At 48.4% G+C, this 22,983-nt stretch overlaps 1 protein-coding gene across 1 annotated transcript; it reads right to left on the minus strand.

The window, feature by feature from the left end:
* Positions 1-8,400: 8,400 nt before the first annotated feature.
* On the minus strand, positions 8,401-11,479 carry Sp9 (Sp9 transcription factor). The gene is made up of 2 exons (XM_051184468.1): positions 11,151-11,479; positions 8,401-10,167 (listed from the first exon to the last, which is right to left on the minus strand). Exons 1-2 carry the CDS (start codon positions 11,169-11,171, stop codon positions 8,731-8,733), a joined length of 1,458 nt encoding a protein of 485 aa, XP_051040425.1. The 5' UTR covers positions 11,172-11,479; the 3' UTR covers positions 8,401-8,730.
* Between the last annotated feature and the right edge of the window lie 11,504 nt (positions 11,480-22,983).

Raw genomic sequence — 22,983 nt, forward strand, 5'->3', positions numbered from 1 at the left:
CTATATAGACCAAGCCAATATATAAAGTTGCTTGTTGTTGTTTAATTTAGCTACAGATTTTGCCATATGTTTCAAATGACTAGTAAAGGAAAACTAAGGAAAAATTTAATACAAACTACAGATAACATGCAGTTCAATAATTTTTTCCTATTGTGAATGTATTAAATATTTCTTTTACCAGAGTTTCACTTTTTTAAAGCATCTCTGATTTAGTACAAAAACACTGATTTTGATGGCAGTGACAATTTCCAAAGTCTTAAGAAAATAAATCTGGAAGGAGTTAAAACTACTCTGTGTCTACTACTTGGCTATGCACACACAAGCAGATGTCCTGTGATATAGCTAGTTGTGTTGACGATGTAAATAGCCCTTTGATTATGCAGATGAAGGAAACCAAAGAGGAATTGAGCTCATTCCTGTATCCTTTAATGTCTCCCAGCAAACCTCAAAGACCCTGCTCCTTCACTTTAAAAAGCATGCATTTGAAATTGATAAAGGCTCATTTACACCCCGAGTTCATCAGTGTTGCTATGATTATTTTCTAGCATACACCTTTTTAGACTTTATAATTTTTGTAATGTCAAAACCTATGCAATACTTACTGCCTTAAAAGAGGGTTCCAAACCAATACAGTGTTCATGAACAAAAATGTTGAAATGCGTGCTGTAACTAAGAATGAATTAAATACTGTTTCTCACACTTTGACTTTAACCAAAATGTGCTACCACTCTTTAACTTTATAAGGTGGCCCCTAGGGTTTTGGGGGTTTTTTTTGTTTGTTTGTTTGTTTTGTTTTAATCTCTAATCTTACCCACCCAATTCTGAGAGAAATTTCCCAATGGTTACAGGTCATGTGCATCTGCAGTTTGGTTTTTGGCCTAGGCCACAGTGAACCAGCATTCTATCTTTGTTAGCTTAGAGACTGGAGGAAGGCATTTTCACACACAAAACACATAACAACCTTCCCGAAGCTCACCCTGTCTTCATGCCATATGATACTGGAGGATGGGACTGAAAATGATCTTATAAATAAAAATATTAGGCTTCTAATAAGTACTAGAAGAATAAGTTCAGTAAGCCTAAAGTCAACAGAACAGACGTTCTCCAGAAAGCTAGACGTGAAATTTGTCATTCTTCTTACCCTAGAGAATTACTTTAAATAAATCTGGGTACATGTCGACATTGTTTACTTTTCCTCCTACGTGGACATGTATGGAGAGGCATAGGTCAAACTTGGAGGCCATCCCTTCTCCAACTCTTTTCTCTAGCTTCATTTAACTCAACACTGGCGTATTAATTCCTGCAGGAGGCACTGTCGATTTACAAATGACCAGGAAAAATCAGGTTGTTAGGTTAGGGTTTGTTTATCTGGATGTCTATATAGTAAATTAGTCATAATTTCTTTTAATAATTGTCCAAATAGGCAGAAGTTGCTGCACCATAGCGGCAGGAATGCTCACCTTGCAATGTGATGGGAATCTTGCTTGAGTCAAACTCTTGCAATATGAAGAAAGCTTTCTTCCAGATCCTGAGGCCACTGGCTGATAGTGAATGGCATTTCTCAGTTTCAGTCACAGAATTTAGCGTCCTTTAGCCTTGAAGAGCGGTGTTCATGCTTTTGACCTAAACCAGCAAGACGCTGGTGGAGGCTTCTCCGGAAGGCCGCATCTTCCCCCTCCCTGTGCCAAGGAGCAGGCTTAAATATGTATGTATATTTTTTATCTTGTTTATTGCAATTCTTGACAAGTGTTAGCAGGCCTGCAATGGCGGCTTTTGGAGCCGGTTCAGATCTGAAAATGCTGTTTGTAAAAGTGAGGAGCAAGCGCCCTGTGAACCAAACGCTTTTCTGACTTGAAGTTTCTACTACCCGGTTCCTGGGTTCCTGCCAGCAGGAATGGAAGCAGATAATCCTTACCACCTCCCTGTTTCTCCTCACTTCACTTCCCATTTAGCACCCCAGAGTCCCCACAGTACCTAACACAGCCGGCAGAGACCAAAGGTCTGATTGCAATACTGGAGACATGGAAACCTCTGGCCCTTCCCTGTCAGCCATTCCCGAGGTGCTGAAGCCTTCAGAACCGATCAGATCCCCCACTTCAAAATGCATCACATTGAACCCCAAAGAAGCAGCAGGCCTGGCAGGGGGATCGGATGAGTCCTGAACAGGTCCATCCGCAGATGCCATGACACCCTGCGTTCTCTGGGGCCTTTCCGAGATTCTCACCTGACAACCTGCACACGGACAGCACACGGAGAGAAGCTGGGGATTTGTGGGCGCACATCCACCGACTTTTAGTTCACACACGTTATGAGACAGAGACAGGTTAGCTCCTTGCATGAGTAAAAAGCTCTGACCCGCGAAGGCCCAGACCCAGCCAGAAGACACTCCCTGGTCCCTCTGCGAGGCTCTGCGGGCCAGGACAGCTGCTGGTCTCTCCCGGGGACCTGGCCCTTGCCGCCCTCCCCGCCAGGCCTCCGGCATGTGTCCCCTGCACTCGCCCGCAGTGGCTTGGAAGTGGCTTGGAAGGCGAGAGAAATTTTCTGCTCGCTGGGGCTCCACAGGTGAAGACCGCGCTTTGGGAAGCTAACACTAATCTCTAGCTCCTGGAGCGGAAGATGGAAATACCAAGTCTCACTAGCAACCTACCACAAGAAAGAGGACTGAGGGACTCGCACCCCATCTTCTGCATTTCTTTTCAATGAATCACCCCCAAAGTTGCAAGATGCCCGCGAAACAATACAAAATCCCCAGTGAATTTCCAAAGGAAAAGAAGGCTACGGTCTGGGAAAACCTACAGCTCAAATGCTAAGCCTTCCCGGATCCTGGCCTACTAACTCTGGAGCAGTGTGTCCCCACGGACATTCGGAAACCTTAACTCAAGTTCCAAACACAGTACATATTTATATCAATAATATATGGGGAGGCAAGTCTGTATGTATTTACCTCATACATATTTCTATAAACTCCAGCGTCTGGAAAGAGTGGGGGGTAAATAGCACTGAACGGTTAAAATTATGGAGAAGGGATAATAACTGATTACTAATTTGAAAGTAAATAAACAGGTGACTTTTTCAGATCAAATTCCTCCTTGGATCGTTACAATAAATATCTCTGAAGGAAGCGCTCTATTTATGTTGTCATTGATTAATTCTTCACTACCTCATTTGATTTCGATTTAGAACGATTTGATTCTAATTTAATTAGCATGTAATTTGGATGTACATAATTACTGTAATTATGACATTCAGGTAAGGCAGCTTTAGGCTGAAAGGCAATTTCAAATTTTCTAGCAACCTACTTTGTACTGGGAAATGGACAAGGACTTTGCGCCCTGCTATCCAAGTAGTAATTAGCACATCTTTGAAATAGGCAGTGCGGCGGGGTTTGTATTAAAACAGCAAATACAAACCCAGCCGAGTACCCGCTACAAAGGTGGCTGTTGAGTTCCCAGAAGCGCGCTGCTTTCCCTGGCTTGAGTTTGGGGAGCCCGGCACCCCGGAGCCTCCGCTCCTCTCTCACAGCTTCGGGTGACTGCGTTTCTTTCCTCCGGCGGGCGCGGGGTTGGAAGGTGTCGCCTTTTTTAAATTAAAATACAATAACTGCTGAGGGGGGTAGGAGAGAAAGTCGCTGCAAGGCGTCTAAGGCTCCTCGATGGGGGAGGGGTAGTGGACTAGGAAGAGGAGGGAAGGGGGCGGCGGGAGGCAGGACGAAGCACAGAGAAGAGAAAATTGGCCAACGCCCCCAACTGTTATCTCATTTCAGATTTGGGTTTCTAAAAGGCAAAGACAAAAGGGGTGGGTCTGCTCTGGGAGGGGGTGCGCACCCGTCGGGAGGGCCTGGGGCGAGGGCTCTGGCGGCTCCCGGTCGCCCTCTGGGGCCCCGCGCGCGCGTCCCCGCCTCGGCCAGCTCGTGCCCCCTGTGCCCCACTCGGGCAGTGGTCGCCTCCCAGAGCACCGAAGGGCTGCTGCTGTGCTCGCTGTGCCCAGGCCAGCCATAGCCTCGGGACTCTGCCTTTGCCTCCTGTCCTAGGGGTTCTGGGGACCTGAAGAGGTCTTGGTGACCTGGCTGAGAGAATCGCGTTCTGGGTAGTCCACGCAGACCCCACGGTCCGGCAGCCATCCATCCCAGGGCTCTGGGCGAAGTGTTCGAGGCAAGCTGTGCCCACCTCGGGATCTCTATCCCGGACCCACGTCTCTACCGCTACCAACAGCGTTCAGCTTTCTCGTCTATGAGTGCTGAAGACCCTGTAATCGCCTAGGAAAGAAGGCTAAATGAGACAATGAAAGAAAGCTAAAACCAGGGCCAACCCGGGTGTTACTCTGTTTTGCTTGGATTTTCAGTACGCGTGTTCCGGAAATAATCCCCGTCCCTTGGAGCCACTGCTAGGCAATATACCCTCAAAACGGGGCTTGTCCCCACCTGAAACATAAAAACCTCGCTTTTCTTTGCTTGATTCTTTGGGCTGTGGGAGTTCTCGACACAAGCCGCCGCGCGCTAATAGCTAAGTGCCAGGCCGCCAGCGCGGCCCTCCCATACAGGAGCTCTAGATGGCGCCAGAGAGCCACACTCGCCGTACGCCTCTTGGGGGAATCAAGAGCTACTGTCAAACATAAAAGCAAATCAGAGTTTTCAGTTTTTTTTAATGTGTTAAGAATGTTATTCCTTAAGAAAATTTGTAGCTAAATTATTCTCACTTAAAATAAACACTTAGTATACCAATTACACAAATGGGCGGGATTTATGTGAGATTTACTTCATCTGCATTTTTGTAATGGAAGAAAGCCTTGGTGAATACAGATAATAGATGCAAATAAGATTAGAGTTAAAATAAATAAAGTTTCCATGTGAATAAAAAGAGATTCAATTTTACACGACTGGTGACGATTTGACGGAATGTCCAGACACGCGGTTCAGGTGCACAATCAAATCTCATCCAAATGTTTTCATTTTCAAAAGTCCTTGAGGAAAGGAATTTCTTTCTACTCCTTTTTCCTCATCAGGTAGGGCCCTGTTTACTCCAGGAGGCGCTCGGGGCGGGAGGACCGGGCGGGGGTTACTCCAAGAAAGAAAAATACTGGGGAGGATGCGGCTCGGGCCCCGGGTAGGCTCAGGCCCAGCAAACTTGGTCTTGGTTCATCTACTGCGAGGAAGCTGGAAACAAGAAATCTCTGGAAACTTGCTGAAACGAAATTGCATTTCCCCTCACCCCGGCGGGGGCGGGACTCCTGACCCCAGATCTCAGTCCTGGCTTCACAAAATCCACTTCCAGATCAATGCCCTCATCCCCATCGTGGACCCCGACCGCGGCCTCCCCATCTGTTCTACCCGGGAGGTAGGCCCAAGCCACGGGAATGCAGAGGTGGCCCTGGGGAGGCGCAGCGGCACCTCAGCTGGGGACCCAGCCGCTGGGTATCCTCGCTAGTGGACATCGCCTCTGGTGCACGCTCTCTTCAATCTGCCAACCTCCAGTCGCTCGCCACCCACCGAGGTCAAGGTTCTCAGCGCCCCGGGAACGCCTAGAGCTGGGGGGAGGGGCGAGTGGGGCTGCTATGTTTTCCCTGCTGGGTTTCCGACTGCAGCTAAGGACCCGGTCCCTCTTGGCTCAGCTTCCGAGCACACGATGTCTGAGTGGACAGTGGGGCCTGGGTGCCGCCCGCGGTTCACCGGAGCCGCGGTGATGGACGTCGGCTGACCCGCGGGGCAGAGGCAGCGCGCAGAGGCCTTGATCACTGGCCTGCGGAGGGAGCCCCTCCGGGAGCGAGACCTGCACAGCCAGGCCCTTTGATCTGCCTTTATTATCAACAAGAAACAAAGCTGCCGGGGACCGACGTCCCGGCGCCCTCATTCTCAGGAACCCCCAGCACACACTCACCTCCGCGCCTCCAGCCCGCCCCCAGACGCGCAGGGCACCCTAGGGGCCTGCAGAGCTTCTGTCCAAAGCCCCCAGAGAAAGAGCCCTCTGCCAGCTTCTGCCCAAGACCAGACTCAAACACGAAGACGCCTGGGGGTGGGGGGGGGCACGCAATGCCAGGCAGGAATGGATGAGCCAGGAGAAAAAGCTAACGAAAAGAAGAAAAACTAGAAGAAGAAGGGCCTGGCAGCTGGGGCGGCTGGGACCCCAGGGGGAAGAGCCTCGTGCTACAGACACCCGCTGGGAACCTTCCTGCTGTCTCCCCGCTAGTTTGCTGTTTGGCTTTTCAGAGCAGTTTTTTTGTTGACTGTTAATACCAATAATGTATTATTTCCAAAGAACCAAAATCTTCATTTAAGTTTCTAAGGCCAGTAATAAAGAAAAATTTTAAAAAAAAAAAAGAAAAGAAAAAGAGGGAAATTTTATTAATGCTGACTTCGCTTGTAGTTTCTATTGTGTGAGAAGCCTTTCAGAAATATTTTTATTCTGTAAATATGTACTTTCTTTTCCAAACTAACATTTTTTTTTCGAATTGCGAAATTGTCTCATTTACCAATTTTCCTTTCGTCATTCTCTCCGTTCTCCTTCTTTTAAACTGGGGCTGTTAAGTTGGTGGTCAGAAGACAAAGAGAGTGAAAATAATTTTCATTTCAATAATTGCCTTCTGGTCAATTTAACTGTGCCTTATTTTGAAAGAGACTGTCTAAATGAGATTCCTGTCCCAAATGTGTTCCCAGGCCTGATCCCAGCCTTTAATTATTCCTGAGTTTTTTTCTTCAGAATAAGACGCCGCACTGAGTAATCACAAAGAAGGCAGAGAGCATCCTTGAACCTTTTCAGAAGCAGCCACTGATATTCAAATAACCTGCGAGGGCCATTTGACGGCGAGGGGACCTAGGCATTTCCAATTCACTATTTGCATAGATCAGCCGTCTTTGAAAAGGAAAGGAGCAGTTGTCTTCCATAACATTAAAAAGCCTAGCTATCAAATCAAGTGCTTAGTTTGGGGCTTCTAAAACGTTTACATTTTATCTCAGGTTGCCCTTTACCGTTTGACATGCAAATTTGGTGCAGTTAATTTAGACAATTAAAAAGATCTTCAAGGGAGCTTTGTCACAGAGAATATTTGGAGTTTTCCCCGTGGACCAGCTGAGATAAAGTTGGCCAGAACAAATGATGTCTAGGAGATTAATTAGATATTTGATAAGACATGAATCCCTAATAAGGGGATACAAGGCACAGGGGGCTGCTGTGTGCTCTAAGTCAAAATTAATAACATTTAACAAGATTTTCATTTAGGCATGAAATGTCTTTTCCGGGGTATTGACTCTAGCGATTTATTCCCCAGAGATGCCTCCCAACGTAGAGGGCCCTGGAAACTAAAAGACTTTTTATTTTTTCTAGAAAGATTTTTCTTCCACAGATTGTTTTAAAATCAGATTTTAAAACAAATCCACCAGTTTTCTTTGAGCCCTTTGGGAGATGTAGGTACCTCCGAAGTTAAAACTGCCCAAAGAATTTGCTTTTTAAAAAGGCGATCCAAAGATTTAAAATGTCACCTTTTGCTAGCCCTCCCATTAAGTAATACAACTACACGTTCTTATAACCCAATTTAATTTATGCTGTTGATACACAAATAAATAAATTTGACTTCTCAAAATGTAAATGTGTTATGGCTTTTGCAACCCATATCAACTTCATTGGCTAAAACTATCATTAAAAGAATTTGTTTTCCACCCCCCCAAAAAAATTGATCCCACATTAAAAGCTATTGAGGGGGAAACAGGATATTTTGGGGGGATTGTTCAGAGTCCTTTAATAATACCAAAATGAAAATATGATGTCAAGATTTTCTTCATACAGATAAACGCATTTAATTTCTTTAGATGACCTTAACTTACGTGTTTGAGTGAAATGGTAACTCAACATTTTAAATATCTTTTACATATATACTGACTTTCACAAAGTGCATCAGAAAATTAAAAAGAAACTCCCTGAATTTCAGGAATTCACAAAAAAAACTATTCGAATGAACATTTACAAGAAATTAAAAGAGAACACAATCCTTTGAACCCTATTTATACAGATGTTATGAAATACAGAGAAACTGTTGCTAGACTTCCAGTTGAATATCTCACCTTAAGCCTTTTTTGATGCTTCCTTTTTTTTTTTTTTAAGGAAAAAAAAAGTCTCATTGTAAGTAGACATCAAGCAGGACTTGGAGCATCTTATATATAATATAATCCACACAAAGGGTCTGTTTTTATAGGTTTCATTTGTTTTCATTCGAAAGTTCTGACAGTCCTTTGCTGAATGATAGCTAGTTTTTTGTTTTTGGGAAAAGGACAGAGGATGGTGGAGGGAGTGGGCAGTGGGGAGGGGGGCGGTTGTTTCTACGTATTGCTCTTCTCTGGAGAAGTTTGTGACAGTGGTTGCCAGTGAGTGCAAGCTCGCGCGAGTGTGTGTATTCTAGCAGTTGTGGGTTGTGTGTGTGTGTGTGTGTGTGTGTGTGTGTGTGTGTGTGTGTGTGTGTGTGTGTGTGTGTGTGTGCAGTTTTGTTTATGTCGGAGGATGGTTTGCTTTTGTTTCTGGACCTCGCCTTCGATTCTCGTCTGGGTGCTTGGGGTGAAGGGGAACTCCGGCTCCGCCAGCAAGCCACCGCCCGAGGATCAGCACGGCTCCACCTCGCGCCCAGCCTGGGCTCGGGGGCTTCACTGGAGCCCCTGCCCTCCCGTGCTCCCACTCGCTCGCCCTCCGAACCTCTCGCTCTCTCTGGGTGTCTCTACTTGCTCGCTCTCTCGCGCCTCTCCGCCAACCTCTAGGAGTCGTTGGGACCGCTCGCAGCTTCTTTGCCTCCCGCCGAGGCCGCCGCCGCCGCCGCCGCTGCAGCCGCCGCCGCCGCAGCCGCAGCCGCCCGGGCCGCACTGACGCCGGAGTCGTGCAGGATGAGGTCGGGGGACTCTGAGCGGGGCGTCTCCAGGTTGCTGGCGTCCGTGTCACTGTCGCTGCCCTTTTTGCCCCCGCCGCCCCCGTTGTGCGTCTTAATGTGTTTGCTCAGATGGTCGCTGCGCATGAAGCGCTTGTTGCACACCGGGCAGGCGAAGCGCTTCTCGCCCGTGTGAGTCCGCAGGTGCCGCTGCAGCTCGTCCGAGCGCGTGAAGCGCTTGCCGCAGAAGAGCCAGTTGCACACGAAGGGCCGCTCGCCCGTGTGCCAGCGCAGGTGCGCCTTCAGGTGCGACGTCTTGCCGTACACCTTGCCGCAGCCCGGAATGTGGCAGCTGTGCAGCCCCTTGCGTCGCAGGCTCGCCCCTGCCGGACCTAGCCGCTCGGCCTCCTGGCAGTTGGGGCAGTCGCAGGTGGCACGGCCAGAGTAGCGGCGGGCGGAGCGCGCGGAACCGCCCCCGGCGGCGGCGGCCGCGGCCCCGGAGATCATGGCGCTGGCGGCGGCCGCGGCCACTGCAGCGCTGGAGTCCGAGTAGGAGGGCAGCACCGGCTTAAAGCCGTCCTGGGCCAGCAGGTGCTGGCTGGTGGAGAGCAGGTGTGAGGCGGCAGCGGCCGAGGAGCCGAGGCCGGTGGAGCTGAAGGCCGAGTGCGTGAGCGAGCTGAAGTCGGGGTTGTAGGTGCCCAGCTGCGAGTGCAGCGAGGCCTGGGGGGCGCCCGAGTGCAGCGAGCTCTGCAGCCCCCCGGCGGGGTTCTGCACCTCCAGCCAGGAGCCGGGGCTGCTGTGCACGTCCCACCACGACGACGCGGCGCCGTTGGTCACCTCGCCCGCCGCCAGCGTCGAGTGGAAGCCCGACTTGTACCAGGACTCGTACGGATGCGCCATGCCCACGCGCGGATACAGACCGTCGGCGGCCGTCGTGTGCACCTTGGAAATGAAGGCCGACTGGCCACCCGCCTCCTGCGGGGACACGCCGGCCGCCGCGGCAGCGGCCGCGGCCGAGTTAGAGAAGAGGCCGCCGTAGTCGCTGCTGAAGGCGGACGACGTGGGGGACGTGGAGGCCAGGCAGAAGGCGCTGTTGGCGGCTCCCGAGCCACCCGCCAGGCCGCTGGAGCCGCGGCCACCCGCGGCCACAGCGAAGCCGGAGAGGCTGGAGCCGAGGTTGCAGCTGGACGAAGAGCGCTTCCAGGGGTGGAAGCCGCCTTTGGCGAAGGCGCTGGACTCGGGCAGCGTCGTCAGTGGGCTCGTGTTGCCGATCTTGTTGCAGGTCGCCGCCAGCATGGCCAACGGGGTCGTTCCGAAGCGCGGCTCTTCCTGGAGTGGGTGGGGTGAGGGAGGGAACAAGGAGGAGGAGGGCAGGAGGAAGTGGGGGAAGACACAAAGTGTACCCGTGAGCAGCCTCGTTACCCCGCGCCGGTCCCAGAGGGCCCTGGCACCCCGGCTAGCGCCTCCTCCCCACGCGCTGGCCGAGGACGTGCCGCACGCCGCACAAGGCAGAGGCGATCACAATTGCAGAGGTCCTGCGCTGCAAAGTTGTTCTTCGGTGAGACTAGACAGATGCCTCGGTTTTCTTCACCTCGTTCCCTGCCACCCTTGTCTACAACCAGAGCTGGGTTGACGCCAGAAACCCCGCTCTTCTCCCAGGAGCCCCCAAGGAGCCCTTCCGGGTGTAGCACGAAGGTAAACACAGACAACAAACACGGGTAAGGGCAGCGGGATGGCCGAAATAGCGGCCCAGAGCTGGGAAAAACTTAGCTAAGTCGTAGCCACTCATGCGAGGAGTGTTCAATTTTAAAGTTCAAAAACGTGGTTTTAATATTTATACACACACACACACCACGCAGTCACAAACAGCCGGGTGGCCGCTTTCAAAGTCAAGGGCGAACTGGGGGAGGGAGGCACGCAAATGTAAATGTTTATTAATGTAACTGCATGGCCTGCAAAACAAGACTTCTGAAAACGTTGTCCTGTAATGCAACAATCCCCCAAGCAAGGGGGTGGGGTAAAACCAAAGAGGGTAAAAGAAACCTTCAGCGTTGCTTTAAAACCAATTACAAGGGAATTTGCTTAAATTCTTTATTTGCAAAGGCAGTGAGTGCCCCAGGTTCCAATAACTTGAAAAGATCAGTCCCGGAAATGTGGAAAATGTTAAAAAGGAACCTGAAGCTGCGGTCCAGCAACAGTTTCATGTGAGCCGCGGACCCAGAGAAGCCATAAAGAAAAGAAAAAAAAATAATAATAATAACTCAAGTCAAAAAACGAGCAACTGCGTTGCAGCGCTTTTTTTTTTTACTTACCCCGAGTATAGACGTGGCCATAGCAGGTCTCTTGGCTGCGCAGCGAGGCCGGGAGCGGTGTTAAGCCTGGCTGCTGCTGGGAAACACGGCTCAGGTCCCGCGCGGCTCCCGCGTCCCGCGCTCGCGCCGAGCGGACTCTGGGCTCCCGCCGGCAAAACTCAGCCTAAGTGCGAGGAGCGCCCGCTTTGAAGTGCCGCTGGCTGCGCCTCTCGCCCAATGAGGGCGCAGGCAGAGCAGACGGGAGCTGCCCCGCAGCCAATCAGACGCGCCGAGGGGCCCGAGCCCGGGCTCCTGGCGCGTGCCAGTCAAGTCTGCGGGCGTGGGTGGAAGGGGGGGGGGGCGGGCTGGGGACAGAAGAAATTACAGTGCAATTAAAAATTTACACACACTCACGTACCAAGCCAGGTTTAAGTACCGTTGAGACCGTTCCGCAAGACCCCCCCCCAACCTGGGTCACCTCAAGACGTTACAAGTTAGGGCTGACAGCCTTCACTCCCCACTTGTGGGGAAGAAGCAGGAGAGGTGGGGACACCCGGGCCTAGGGCCCAAGGGGAAATGATTTGGGTTAACATTATGAGAACAGGTTCTTGCTGCGAAGAACTTCAGCTTGTATCCGTCCGTCACTCTCGCTGTCGATTTCATCATTGTCGTGGTCGTTTTACCAGTTTCTTACTCCCACTGCATTCGGTTTTACGCTCACAGCTCACAGTCCTGTTGAGCAAAGGGCGCAAAGGACAGCTGGACCTCTCCAGGCAGGTCTACACCCACAGACTTATTGGGAGAGCCCTGAGCCTGCTGTATCCCGCCATTCCCCTCCAGCGGTCTAAGTGACTTCCTAATTGTCGCTCTGGCCTCTGACCCAGGGGGTAATACAAGTGCCACTCATGCCAGAAGCTTCTGTTGGTAATTGAGGGCACCCTTTGTATGGCTTCACCAGCGCCTAGATACCAGGTTAACCCAGTTGTCAAATATGACTAAACAGTGGGACGTGCTGATTACCTGCCAGGTTTTGCTGGGGGCTGGCGTGGGGGTGGGAAGCATCAACCCATACAACACGCTGCACGAAGCCGCTTATTTTCACATTGTAACAACTTTGGAAACAGAGACCAGCGCTAGAGGCGTCCGCCCCCACCGCCACCCCCGCTGAAGTGAAGCTGCAGCTTGCCTGCACCGCTGTTTGTTTAACCCGGTGGAGATTTGCATGTCGGATATCAGCCTGAAGTCGGAGTTTGAGATGTTTATAAAAGTCGTTTTTCTTGCTTCAGCTCCAACCTGTCTCTATTGCAGACCGCCAGGGCCTAGAGACTCAGTCTGCAGGGCCAAGGGTGTCCAAAGGTAGGCTCATCCTCAGTAGGCATCCTGCTGTCACAGACCTGCCTAGGACCTCTCCGGAACCTTCACCGAAGAGTCTGCGAGAGCCAGGCCACACGTGGGCGCCTCCGCGTTCTGCAAGCTGGAAGCATCATCAACTCCTCTCTAGACCTTGGTGTAGAAGAGGTGTCCTCGCACATGGCAGGGAGCCGCGGCGGGAGTGTTTCTGGTCCTCTGGGTCTCCACGTTCTCTTTTCCAGGATAGCCAGAGGCTGCTTTTGAACTAGAAATCTCAGCGCCCTCAGGCAGGTCTGGTACTGTAAAATATGTAGCACATTCCCCCTCCAAACCCACATCCTGCTCTCTAAAAATAATAGCCACCATCCCCAAATGCTCGAGTGCAAAAGACAATTTGTCGAGGAAGGACCATTGAGGAGGTCGTGGAGGTGCGCTTCCAGCATTTCCTCCGTTCTCTCGCAAGATCTCTAGGCCCCAAAGTAAGTCTCCAGCAGCACTTCTCTCCCGCCTTAAGGTGGAAGACTAGGCCTGTGTGCATCCGCTCCCTTCGTAGATGTGGATAGCTATGTGGATCGCGTTCATTGCTTTTTACTAGAACATTTTTGCTCAGAATGCCTTAAAAAGAAAAAAAAAACCTTTAAGGTGGCAAAAAAAAAAAAAAAAAAAAAAAAAAAAAAAGCAGGGAGAAAGATGATTGCAGAAAAAGAGAAAAGAGAGAGATGGCTTGAGCCGCTACGAAGGAAGCAATGTGCCCTAGGGAACTGAGAGAGAAATCTGAGGGGAGAGGGAGGGTAAGAAAGGCCCTAGGGTTACCGCGTGGAGGGGTCGGGTGGGGGGGGGTACCAGGCCACAAGACCAAGACTGAAAGCCCAGCAGGGGGACCCTGGAGCTTTTCCCAACAGGTGACTTCTGCCCTGGAAGAGGAGGCTGGCCCTTGGCTTCCCGTAGCGTCCCCGCGTCGATTTACTAATAGAGGGATTGTTAAGTGGCAGCGAGGCGTTTCCGATTCACCCGGTGCAGCCACGGGAGGAGAAGTGCCGAGGGAGGGTTCCCCACGACTTCTCCTCCCCAGCCCACCCTCTTAAGGAAACCTGACCAAGTAATAAATAAGACAGTCCGCAAAGCCACTTGGCATTGGTGACATTTTCAAGCCGACCATTTAAACAGTTCTCTCAGGCACCTCGGGCAGGCCGACGGCTCCCGGCTCCTCTCCTCCTTCTCCTCCAGCAGCCCCCTCCCCCTCCCGCTGTTTTCCACGCAGTTCCAGCTGTCAGACTCTGAACGTGGGTACTCTCATATTCCTAGATACACGCGTCCTCATCACAATAAAAGTTAGGGACGTCTTCCGAACAAGACAGACAATCCGGGGCCGGTTCAACTCCCAGGTGGGGCTCAAAGGAACTCTTTCGGGAAAAGTCCAGTGTTTTTTTCTTTTCTTTTTTTCCCCCCTCCCGTCTGACAGATTTTTTTTCATCTTCTAAAAAAAAAATCTAGTTTTTAAACAAAGATCAATGTGTTATGCTAAAGTGTTGAGCTGACTGTTAAAACATTTGGGGAAATAATGACAATGTAACAAAGGCCTGGTTTGGAGTGAATCATCACCCTTTTAAAAGTTAAAGCAATTTTCAGGAGAATAGCTTTCAGCAAACGCTTTACATTATTCAAAACGGCCAAATAATGCTCTATTATAGCGCCTGAATGCTGCCAGTCAGCCCCTAAGTGCAATTTGTGCAAAGGCCCCGGTGCCTTATCTCCACTTCTTTATAAAGAGGTGAATATAAAACAATTTCTTCCAAACCCAGACAGAGAGCACGAAAATTGCTTCCCTTTCTGCAATCAGGGCAATTTAACTGGAGTGCAATTAGCACTATTAAATGTCGATTCTGCATAAACAAATCTGACTGAGCAGAGAAAGTGGGGTGAGAACCTCATATACACTGAAACTGATTTTTTAAAATTATGTATCCGGGTCCTTTACAATTGATCCGTGACGTTTTCATCTTGGCATATATTTACATCGTAAATACACTATGGTTAAATCAACATGATTTTTTTTGAAAAAAAAAAAAACTCAATACGAAACCCAATAAAGAATGGAGCGATTAAAGGAAAGAGTTCACTTCCCTTGAACAAATGTTTCTCCCGGTTTTTTTTTTTTTTTTTTTTTTTTTTTTTTTTGGCTCTGCGAAGGGCTTTGATCTGAGCAACTGCTCAAGTTTGTGGTGTTTAAGGGGCGACGCTAGGGAAACAATTTCATCTTGAGCACTCATCCCGGATCGAAGCGCCTATGCCATGGATGAAATACTTTCTCGCTGATGCACGAAGCAGGGTGGCGATTCCGAAGACAGTTATTTTCTGAACTCTTGCATACCACAGCTGAGTAAACATTAAGTAGCGGCCCAGTCTCCTCCCTCGCAGGTTAGCAGCTGATGCATCACTGAGGTGGGTTAAGGTGTGGTTGTGGAGACTCAGGATATGCGCAGGAAGGGAGGCAGTGGGAGGGAGGAACCGAAGGGTTCTCAAATTGGTGGGGCTGGTTTCAGTGGAAGCCTGGACCACTAGAACCAGAATGCGGGGCGGGGGCGGGGTAAGAGGGAGAAAGCCCATAAAAGCATTTGTCTGACCTGTCCTCCCTCCTGCCTTTATTTATTTATTTGCTAAGCCACACAGGCACCCGATTTTAATCATTTGAGCAATTAATTATGCTTTTCATTTGCATGATCTACACCAGAGCAGTGATTATCAGGTCAGTACCGTGTGGGAGTTGGGGAGAAACATAATAACTTCAGTTTAAAAAAAAAAAAAAAAAAAAAAGCTGCATTTGTACGTGTTAGTTGCCTGCCTTGAGCAAGCCGGGAAGGAAGCAGCGGTGCAGCCCTTAGAGCCTGTTGAGTCGAGTCAATGTGAGTGAAAATGAAATACAGCCTTTGATTAGACAGGAATCTTTTATAGTTAACATATATTTATGTCTTTAGAAGCACCAGTTTTGAGTTCAAATGGATCAAGAAAATTAATTGAAAACTAAGGAACTCTCCCACAATTTCTGCGAAGCTTTTACGTAATAGTCATTTTATAATGCCCTTCCTTATTTTAGCCCAACTCTTACAAATAAAAAAGCCAAGAAGAATCAACAGTCCAATGGGATTTTCATCATTTTCTTCTTCTCCCTCTCTGCCTCAAAGGTGTCACTCCCGTGTAAAGGTGCTAGGAGGTACACAGCTTCCCAGTCTCTGGAAAGGTTTCCATGAGAAACTGGAAGTCCGTGAACTGTGGAGAACTTCACAAGCAACTGTCTGCTGCTAGACGTGACTGGACCTTGTAGTTAGTCTAAGCTTGCCTTGCTCTGTTTATCTGAGCCAAAAATGCATTGCCAATTAAAGGGGAGACTGGTATGTCAAAGGAAGGAAGGTGACTGGAGACTGTGATGATTTTAATGACTGCAATTATTGGAAGATTATTCAACAAGCATCATGGGTTTGTTTACTGCATCACTGGGAGACTATGGGGGGCCTGTTTGGCTTGAGGCTGTACTTTCCTTCCTCACCTACCATGATGAGGGACTCCCAGACCTATGAAAAGTGACAGGAGAGTCAGTTTTCTTTTTAAGAGAAGTTCTACCCAAATGACCCACGTGTTGACTCAAACAAGACTAACAGAACCATCCTTGGAGCCATTGGGAGACCATCTCATTTTCATCTGAACCTAATATCCAAGAAGGCCAGAGGCCGGAGGGTTCTGCTCATGAGCCCTCTTCTGGCCAGCAAGCCAGTTTCCTCAGTTTAGGCAGTTTAGGCAGCCTGAGAGGAGGCTTCTTCACCTTCCAGCTTTTTCCTCCTTCCTCTAAAGCTCAGAGAAGGAAGACACACCACCTGAGCTCTGGGAACGTTCCTCTTCCCTTCCTTCAACAATCCCCTTCAAATCATGCCTTATCATTACTGTTCAAAATAAGTAAAGAAAAAGATATGACCAAGAGCATATTGGTTTGTGACTAGCCAAGATTTTATTGTAAATATAACCGCAGGGGATGTAAATACAGAAGGTTTCTGATAGTGACAAAATGTGTTTTGGTTCACAATAGCTTATCCTGGGAATGCTGGTGTGGAAATTAACCTAGGCATCCCCAGCAACACTCCCTCTTCTGGGCAGCAAGGCTGAAGTAACAGGGTGTTCTTTCTGGGTTCTGTAATAACCAGCCTGGGGCTTAAGGTAGACTGAGCCGGCATTGAGAACCTTCCCTACCCAAGTATGAGCCTGCAAGCTTCTGCAAATGACAATTAGGAACCTATTACAAGCCATTAGATTGATCAATGTACCTTAAATAATGTGAATGATTTATATGGCTGATTTATAAGGGTGAAAGAACGAAGTGAGGGAAGATGGCTCCATATCCTTTATATCCACAGCACTGCTGTGCAGAGTAGGGGACCCAGATCCTTGCTCAGCTTAGAGCCACCTGTGACTTAGACAACTTTTCAAGCAAAGACACAGGTTCCTCAGCTCGTCCAGTGGGTGGCGAGATGCATGTTCTTTGCCTGTGTTTCTTCTTTTTAAGGAAAAGTGAAGAAGACCAATACTAAGGCCAGACACAGAAGAGGAGGGTCACCGCGATGCCCCTCCCAAAGCTGAGGACACTACCAGCAGGGGTCCCAGCTGCCTCCCATTCTCAGTCTTTTCCCCATAAGGATGACTTACATACTTGTTAAAAGGAATGTTGGATTGCTGCATGGCCCCTAATTACTGCAGAAACACACACCATCAGCCCTTGAAATTTCAGGCCAGGCTAGGGAGGAGCAGCAGCCAGGCTCTGGGTGAGAAGGGAGGGAAGTCCTCCTTAGGGCTGACTCTTCCAGCTAGTCTACACAGCAAAGACAAAATTACATCAGAGCTGAAGCCATCAAAGCTGCCCTCCCTTCCTTACAAAGTCTGTTTGTAGTTTGCAGACTCTTTGGCTTCTCACAACAAGGAAATTCCTGCCAGGTTACCCCCCCCCCAGCCTGTAAGGAGAGGACAGACACACTTCACCCATCCAAAGGAGGATTCCCTTTGTCTAATGTCTTCCTTCTAGTGCACCTTCAGCTGGGCAACGGAGGGGTTGGCCAGGCTGGAAAGACTGTGGGTCTGATTAGTGACTACAACAGAACTTCTCACACTCAGATCTAACTCTGCCCCTGCTGGTGCCTCCTCCTCTCCTCCTCCCTCCCTCCCTTCACAGGAAAGGGTCTCTCTCTGGATCTCTTTGCCTCCTGACCCCTCTGGTCCTCTAATTCTGTCCCCAGTGTCTGCCCATAGTGCCTGGACAGGGTATGCTCCCTACCTTAGTTGGGCAGGAAAGAGCTTCATCTTGGTTTGTTCACAAGGGTCTAAAACAAATCCTTTTGCTTGTGTCTAAGAATGGAGTCAGAAGCCTTTCGAGGGTTGATGGTGGTGTGCAGATGGAGGAGGAAAAGAGCAGATAAACAGCATACATGTGTCTGTTGCAGCCTATGTTCCACAGGAGACCAGGATTTGGAAAGCCATCTAAAAGGATTATGCTCTCTCCACAACACCTCCCACCCCATCTCTCTCTGTCTCATCTCTGTCTCTGTCTCTCTCTCTCTCTCCCCCACACACACACTTCCAGAGGCTGTCCTCTGACCTTAATTCTGCAGATGGCACCCCACTGAGTTCTCTGAGTAAGGTCCTTCAGCCCCACCCCCACCCCAGAATCTCTTCTCAAGGCCAGGAAACTCCAAGAGGCAGAGAAGGGAGGTGGGTTGTGTGGGCCATGAGATTCCCAGTGAGGACTTAGGCATCCCTGGGACATTGCCCAGACAAATCCATGCTTTCTGGATGTCAGCGGCTCTAGAGCCCATCCCTGGTGGGCCCGCCTTCTGTTTTACCACCCACTGGTGTTCGCATACCCTGTGGCCGAGAGAGCACCTGGACTCGGTCCCTGGAGCATTCAATGGTGTATGGGCAGCTCCACACTCTTTAGGCACGTGCTTCTCGCCTCTTCACTCTTTCCCAGGACTGCAAGCAAAAGACACACTTGCTGATATGGACACACTCACCGAACGCATACCAGGGGCGTCTATCCTCGTTCCTAGCCAGGCGTCAGCAAACAGAGTGGCCTTAAGGCAGGTGACAAAGTGGAGAGGCAGGCTCAGAGCTCCAGAAACATCCCTGGGAGTTCGGGCGGGCGGGGACACTCAGATCTCTCAAAATCGCCTGGAAGCCTCTGGCGGAACAGTCTGCTCTCTCTGTGACTGGGCCTCTCCTTCACCTCTGGTACCGGGCTCAGCTTTCTTCACCGCACCATATTGAGTATCTCCGTGGCTACAGCACCCCTTCTCCAGTCCAGCGGCCTTCTGTAAGAACCTGACACCCGTCTTGCACACCCTCCATAGGCTCAGTTACATCTGGGATGCAATGCCGCTTAATTGTCAACCCGGTTATTGTGATCTAGTGAATGTTGCTAATCTCTACATTTATTGTTTAGGTAAATAGAGGTTACGTTTCATCAGTATGCAGGGCCCAAGCCCTCGCAGCACCAAGTAACTCAAGTCAACGCTGAAAATTTCAGCATTGTGTGTAATTACAGGGCACTCAGGATTTTCACTCGATCCTAATTCCACATCTTTTCTCCGACCCGGGGGCAGCAGGAGGAGGGAACCCGAGGAATCTCCACCCTCTAAGGAGTGGTGGGCCTGTTCCTTTCTAGCAAAGGAACTTCATTGACAGTGACATCCAGATGTCCAGTCCTCGACCCACGGCCTGAGGTGGATCTCAGGGCAACCCTGAACTTCCAAGCTGCAGAAACCAGCGCTTCTGGAACCCTCCCCCGAAATCTGCCGCAGTGAGGAGGGGGTTCCCCACTCGGCGGGTCCTGGTGGGAGGGGGAGGGGTTTGGAGGCGGGTTGTCCCACGCACTGACGCTTAGTGGGCTTCTTGTTCTGCTCAGATGTGTCCAGTTCCTTGCCCTGGGTTCGGAGCGAGAATGTGCTGTGCTAAAGAGAAGAGCACGGGTACTGTTGCTTCTTAAATAGTTATTGTTTACTAATTAAGAGCATCTAAATCCAGAGACTAGGAATTCACCTCCAGGAATGGGGCTGGGGGAGGAGGCTAAAGCCAATAGGGGCTTCTTCCTGCCTCTGGGCTCTGGGAGTGGCCTTGGACCTTGTGTGTGTGTGTGTGTGTGTGTGTGTGTGTGTGTGTGTGTGTGTGCCTGGAAGGGAAAGGGGCTCTGGGAGTGGCCTTGGACCTGGTGTGTGTGTGTGTGTGTGTGTGTGTGTGTGCCTGGCAGGGAAAGGGTTAGCCCAGGAGGTTGTAGAATAAGACTAGAGGCAGATCCTCAAGTCTGGGGGGAGAAACACTTCAAATCAGGCAACTTGGTTGCACAATATTTGCTTCTCTGCTTCAGGAGTAACTCCAGTTGTAGTCGGACATCCATTTTGCAGGAGACAGCCTGGCTTTATTTAAGCAAAATTTTGAAGAAAGCACCTCACAAGGTTAGGGTGTTGGTGCAACCACTAGATTAAATTATAACCCAGGCGTGAACTAGGGGACACAGTAGGGAGAGACAGCTGTCAGCTTTTCATATATGGTGCTTCTCTTTGCTTTCCTCTTTCCTTAAGAGTTGAATGGTGTTTGTAACAAGGGGGAAATTAAACACAAATGTCAGTTCAATCCCGACAGACAGCCTTTCTTTCTATTATCCCATTCTGAACCTCCCCTTTGCAGGCCCAATCTGCTTTCAAGCCTGTGACCCCCCTTAACATATACTCTGGTCTTTTACCACACTGACAATACCTGACAATACCTCAGTGCTCTCTGAGAATTAAAGGTCTTGCTTTCCTAGAAAAGGCCACTCATAGCTAAGACACTAAGACTAAAACAAGGCCAGTGGTCACTCCACAGCAGCATGGAAGGCTTCAGGTCTGTGTTCCATAAATTCTACTGATGGTTTGTTGGTGGTGATTTAGTTGGTTTTGTTTGGTTTGGGTTTTGATTTGTTTTAGATTATTTTGTTGTTTTTGTTTTGTTTTGTTTTTTGGTTTTGTTTTGTTTATGGTTTTAGACCAGGTCCCTCTGTGTAGCCTGGCTGTCTTGGAATTATCTATGCAGACCAAGGTGGCCTCTAAACTCTTCCTCTGAGATTTGCCTGCTTGTGCTTCCCAGAATGCTGTCTAAAAGGGATGCCTCACCATGCCTGGCATTTTAATTTTTAAAGATTAGTTTATTTACTTATTTGTTTATTTTGTATATGTCTGTGGGGAGGCATGTGCAGGGTTCCCAAGGATGCCAGAGGTGTGTGTTGCTGGACTTATAGGTGGTTGTGAACCACCCAGTGGATGCTGGGAACTCTGCAAAGGTAGTAACTGCCCTTAATCATGGAGCCATCTTTCCAGCACCCCCCCCCCCCTTTAAAATCAGGTAAGGTCTTACTATGTATCTCATACTAGGCTTGAACTCACTTATTTAGCTCAGGCTAGCCTCTAACTTGTAGTCTTTTTGGGGTTAGGTGTGTATGCTAGCTTCTACAAGTTTTGCACATAGAAAATGGAGGTCTTGTTTCTAGGAACAACAGCTATCATTTATTGAGCAATTATTATATCCCAGGCATTCTGGCTCGTGCTTTGCACTCATCATCTCGTTTATTTCTCACAATAATCTAAGCACTGATATTACTGACCAAGTTCTCATTTTAAAAGATTTATTATTTTTAATTGTATGTGTTAGTATGTTTGCATGTGGTGCAAGTACCCTCAGAGACCAGAGGTGTCAGATGCTCTGGAGCTGGAGCTCTATGTGGTTTTGAGCCACCTGATGTGGGTATTAAGAATAGAACATGGTTCTTCTGGAAGGACCTACATGCTGACCTTAACCACTGAGCAATTTCTTCAGCTCTGCCTTTAAAACATTACTATGTAAAGTGTCCAATACCTATCAAAAAGTACAGAAGATGCCATCCATCATCCAATGTCAACCATTGTCATCTCAGGGCAAATTTGTTTTTCTGCTATTTCCATGTCCTCTTTCTTCATTTAAGCCAAACCTCAGAACCATATTAATTATCTATATTACATATATATGTGAAAAGATATTTTTAAAATGTATAGTGCCATGTTATGATCATATTTAAATAATTTGAAATCATTCCTATAGTATTAAATATCTAATCAATGTTCAAGTGTACCCTGGAGTCTTAAAGATGATGCTTTATAATTGTTTTAATAGACCAAAACCAAATTTTTTGTTTGTTTCTTTGTTTTTGAGACAGGGTTTCTCTGTGTAGACTTGGCTGTTCTGGAACCCAATCTGTAGACCAGGCTGGCATTGAACTCAGAGATCCACCTGCCTCTGCCTCCAGAGTGCTAGGACTAAAAGTGTGTGCCACCACTGTTCAGATGATCAAGTTATTCTTACATAATATTTAACTAACTGCCTCTTTGGGGTTTCTTTTTTGCTTGTTTGTTGGAGATGGGGTTTCTCTATGTAGCCCTGGATTTCTTTGAACTCTGGCCTCAAATGAGCAGAGATCTGCCTGCCTCCACTTGCCAAGTGAAGGAACAGAGCACCACACCTGGCCTTAATTGCCCTAATAAGTCCGTTTTAATCTATACATCTCAAATCTCTCACTCCTTTCCTTCCTTCCTTTTATTTTTAACATTGAATCACCCTTTTTTTTTTCTTGCAGTTTATTTGTTGAGATGATATTTATTTTTAAAGTGAATAAATCAAGGCTCAGGGAGGTTAGAAAAGTTTAGAAGTGAATAGAAAGAGAATTTGGGTTTACCTTCTTCCAACTATAGCGTCTCTGCTATATTTGCTTTATTATATCGCCTTTAAGTCACACGATGAAAAGTGAGACACAGGAGAACCCAGTCACCCCTAAAGGGTTCAGAGCCTTCGTGACTCACCTAAGCAAGCAGATTCACCAACCAACCAGGCAACACCATTCACTTAAAACCCAGTCAGGGTTTGAAACTGGAAGAAACATCGAAGTAATCCCTGCATGCCGCTGTGTCTGTAACATGAGCAGATTTTTATGTTCAACAAATATTTAATGAGATAAAAAGATTTCTCAAAGAAACCAAATTCATTTTTCTTCCTCTTCCCCATTTGCTCCACAATCTCTACAAGGCAGGAGTAGGAGAAAACATCTCTTTCAGGTAGTTATTTTAAAATACCAGTCAAATTAACAATTTGGTAGTTTGATATGTGATATCTGGCTTTTGTTACAGTAGTTTTGAAATCACACGTTACCCTAGCAACTGAATACATTTTTTTTCCTTTAAAAAAAAAAAATTTTTTTTTTTTTTTTTAAGCTGGAGGAGGAAAAAAAAAAAAAAAAAAGAAGAAGGAAAGAAAGAAAGAAAACTTCTTGACGGAATTTTCCCATAATAGCTTCCATTAACTGCAGTGACTTCTATTGGAGAGGCCAGCGCTACTGTCCCCTGCTGTCAGCAGTCATTCACTGATCTAGCAGATGTTTTGTTTGATAAGGCCAATTTGAGCTTTATAA

This window comes from Phodopus roborovskii, unplaced genomic scaffold (genome assembly GCF_943737965.1).
Source record: "Phodopus roborovskii unplaced genomic scaffold, PHOROB, whole genome shotgun sequence".
Lineage (NCBI taxonomy): Eukaryota > Metazoa > Chordata > Mammalia > Rodentia > Cricetidae > Phodopus > Phodopus roborovskii.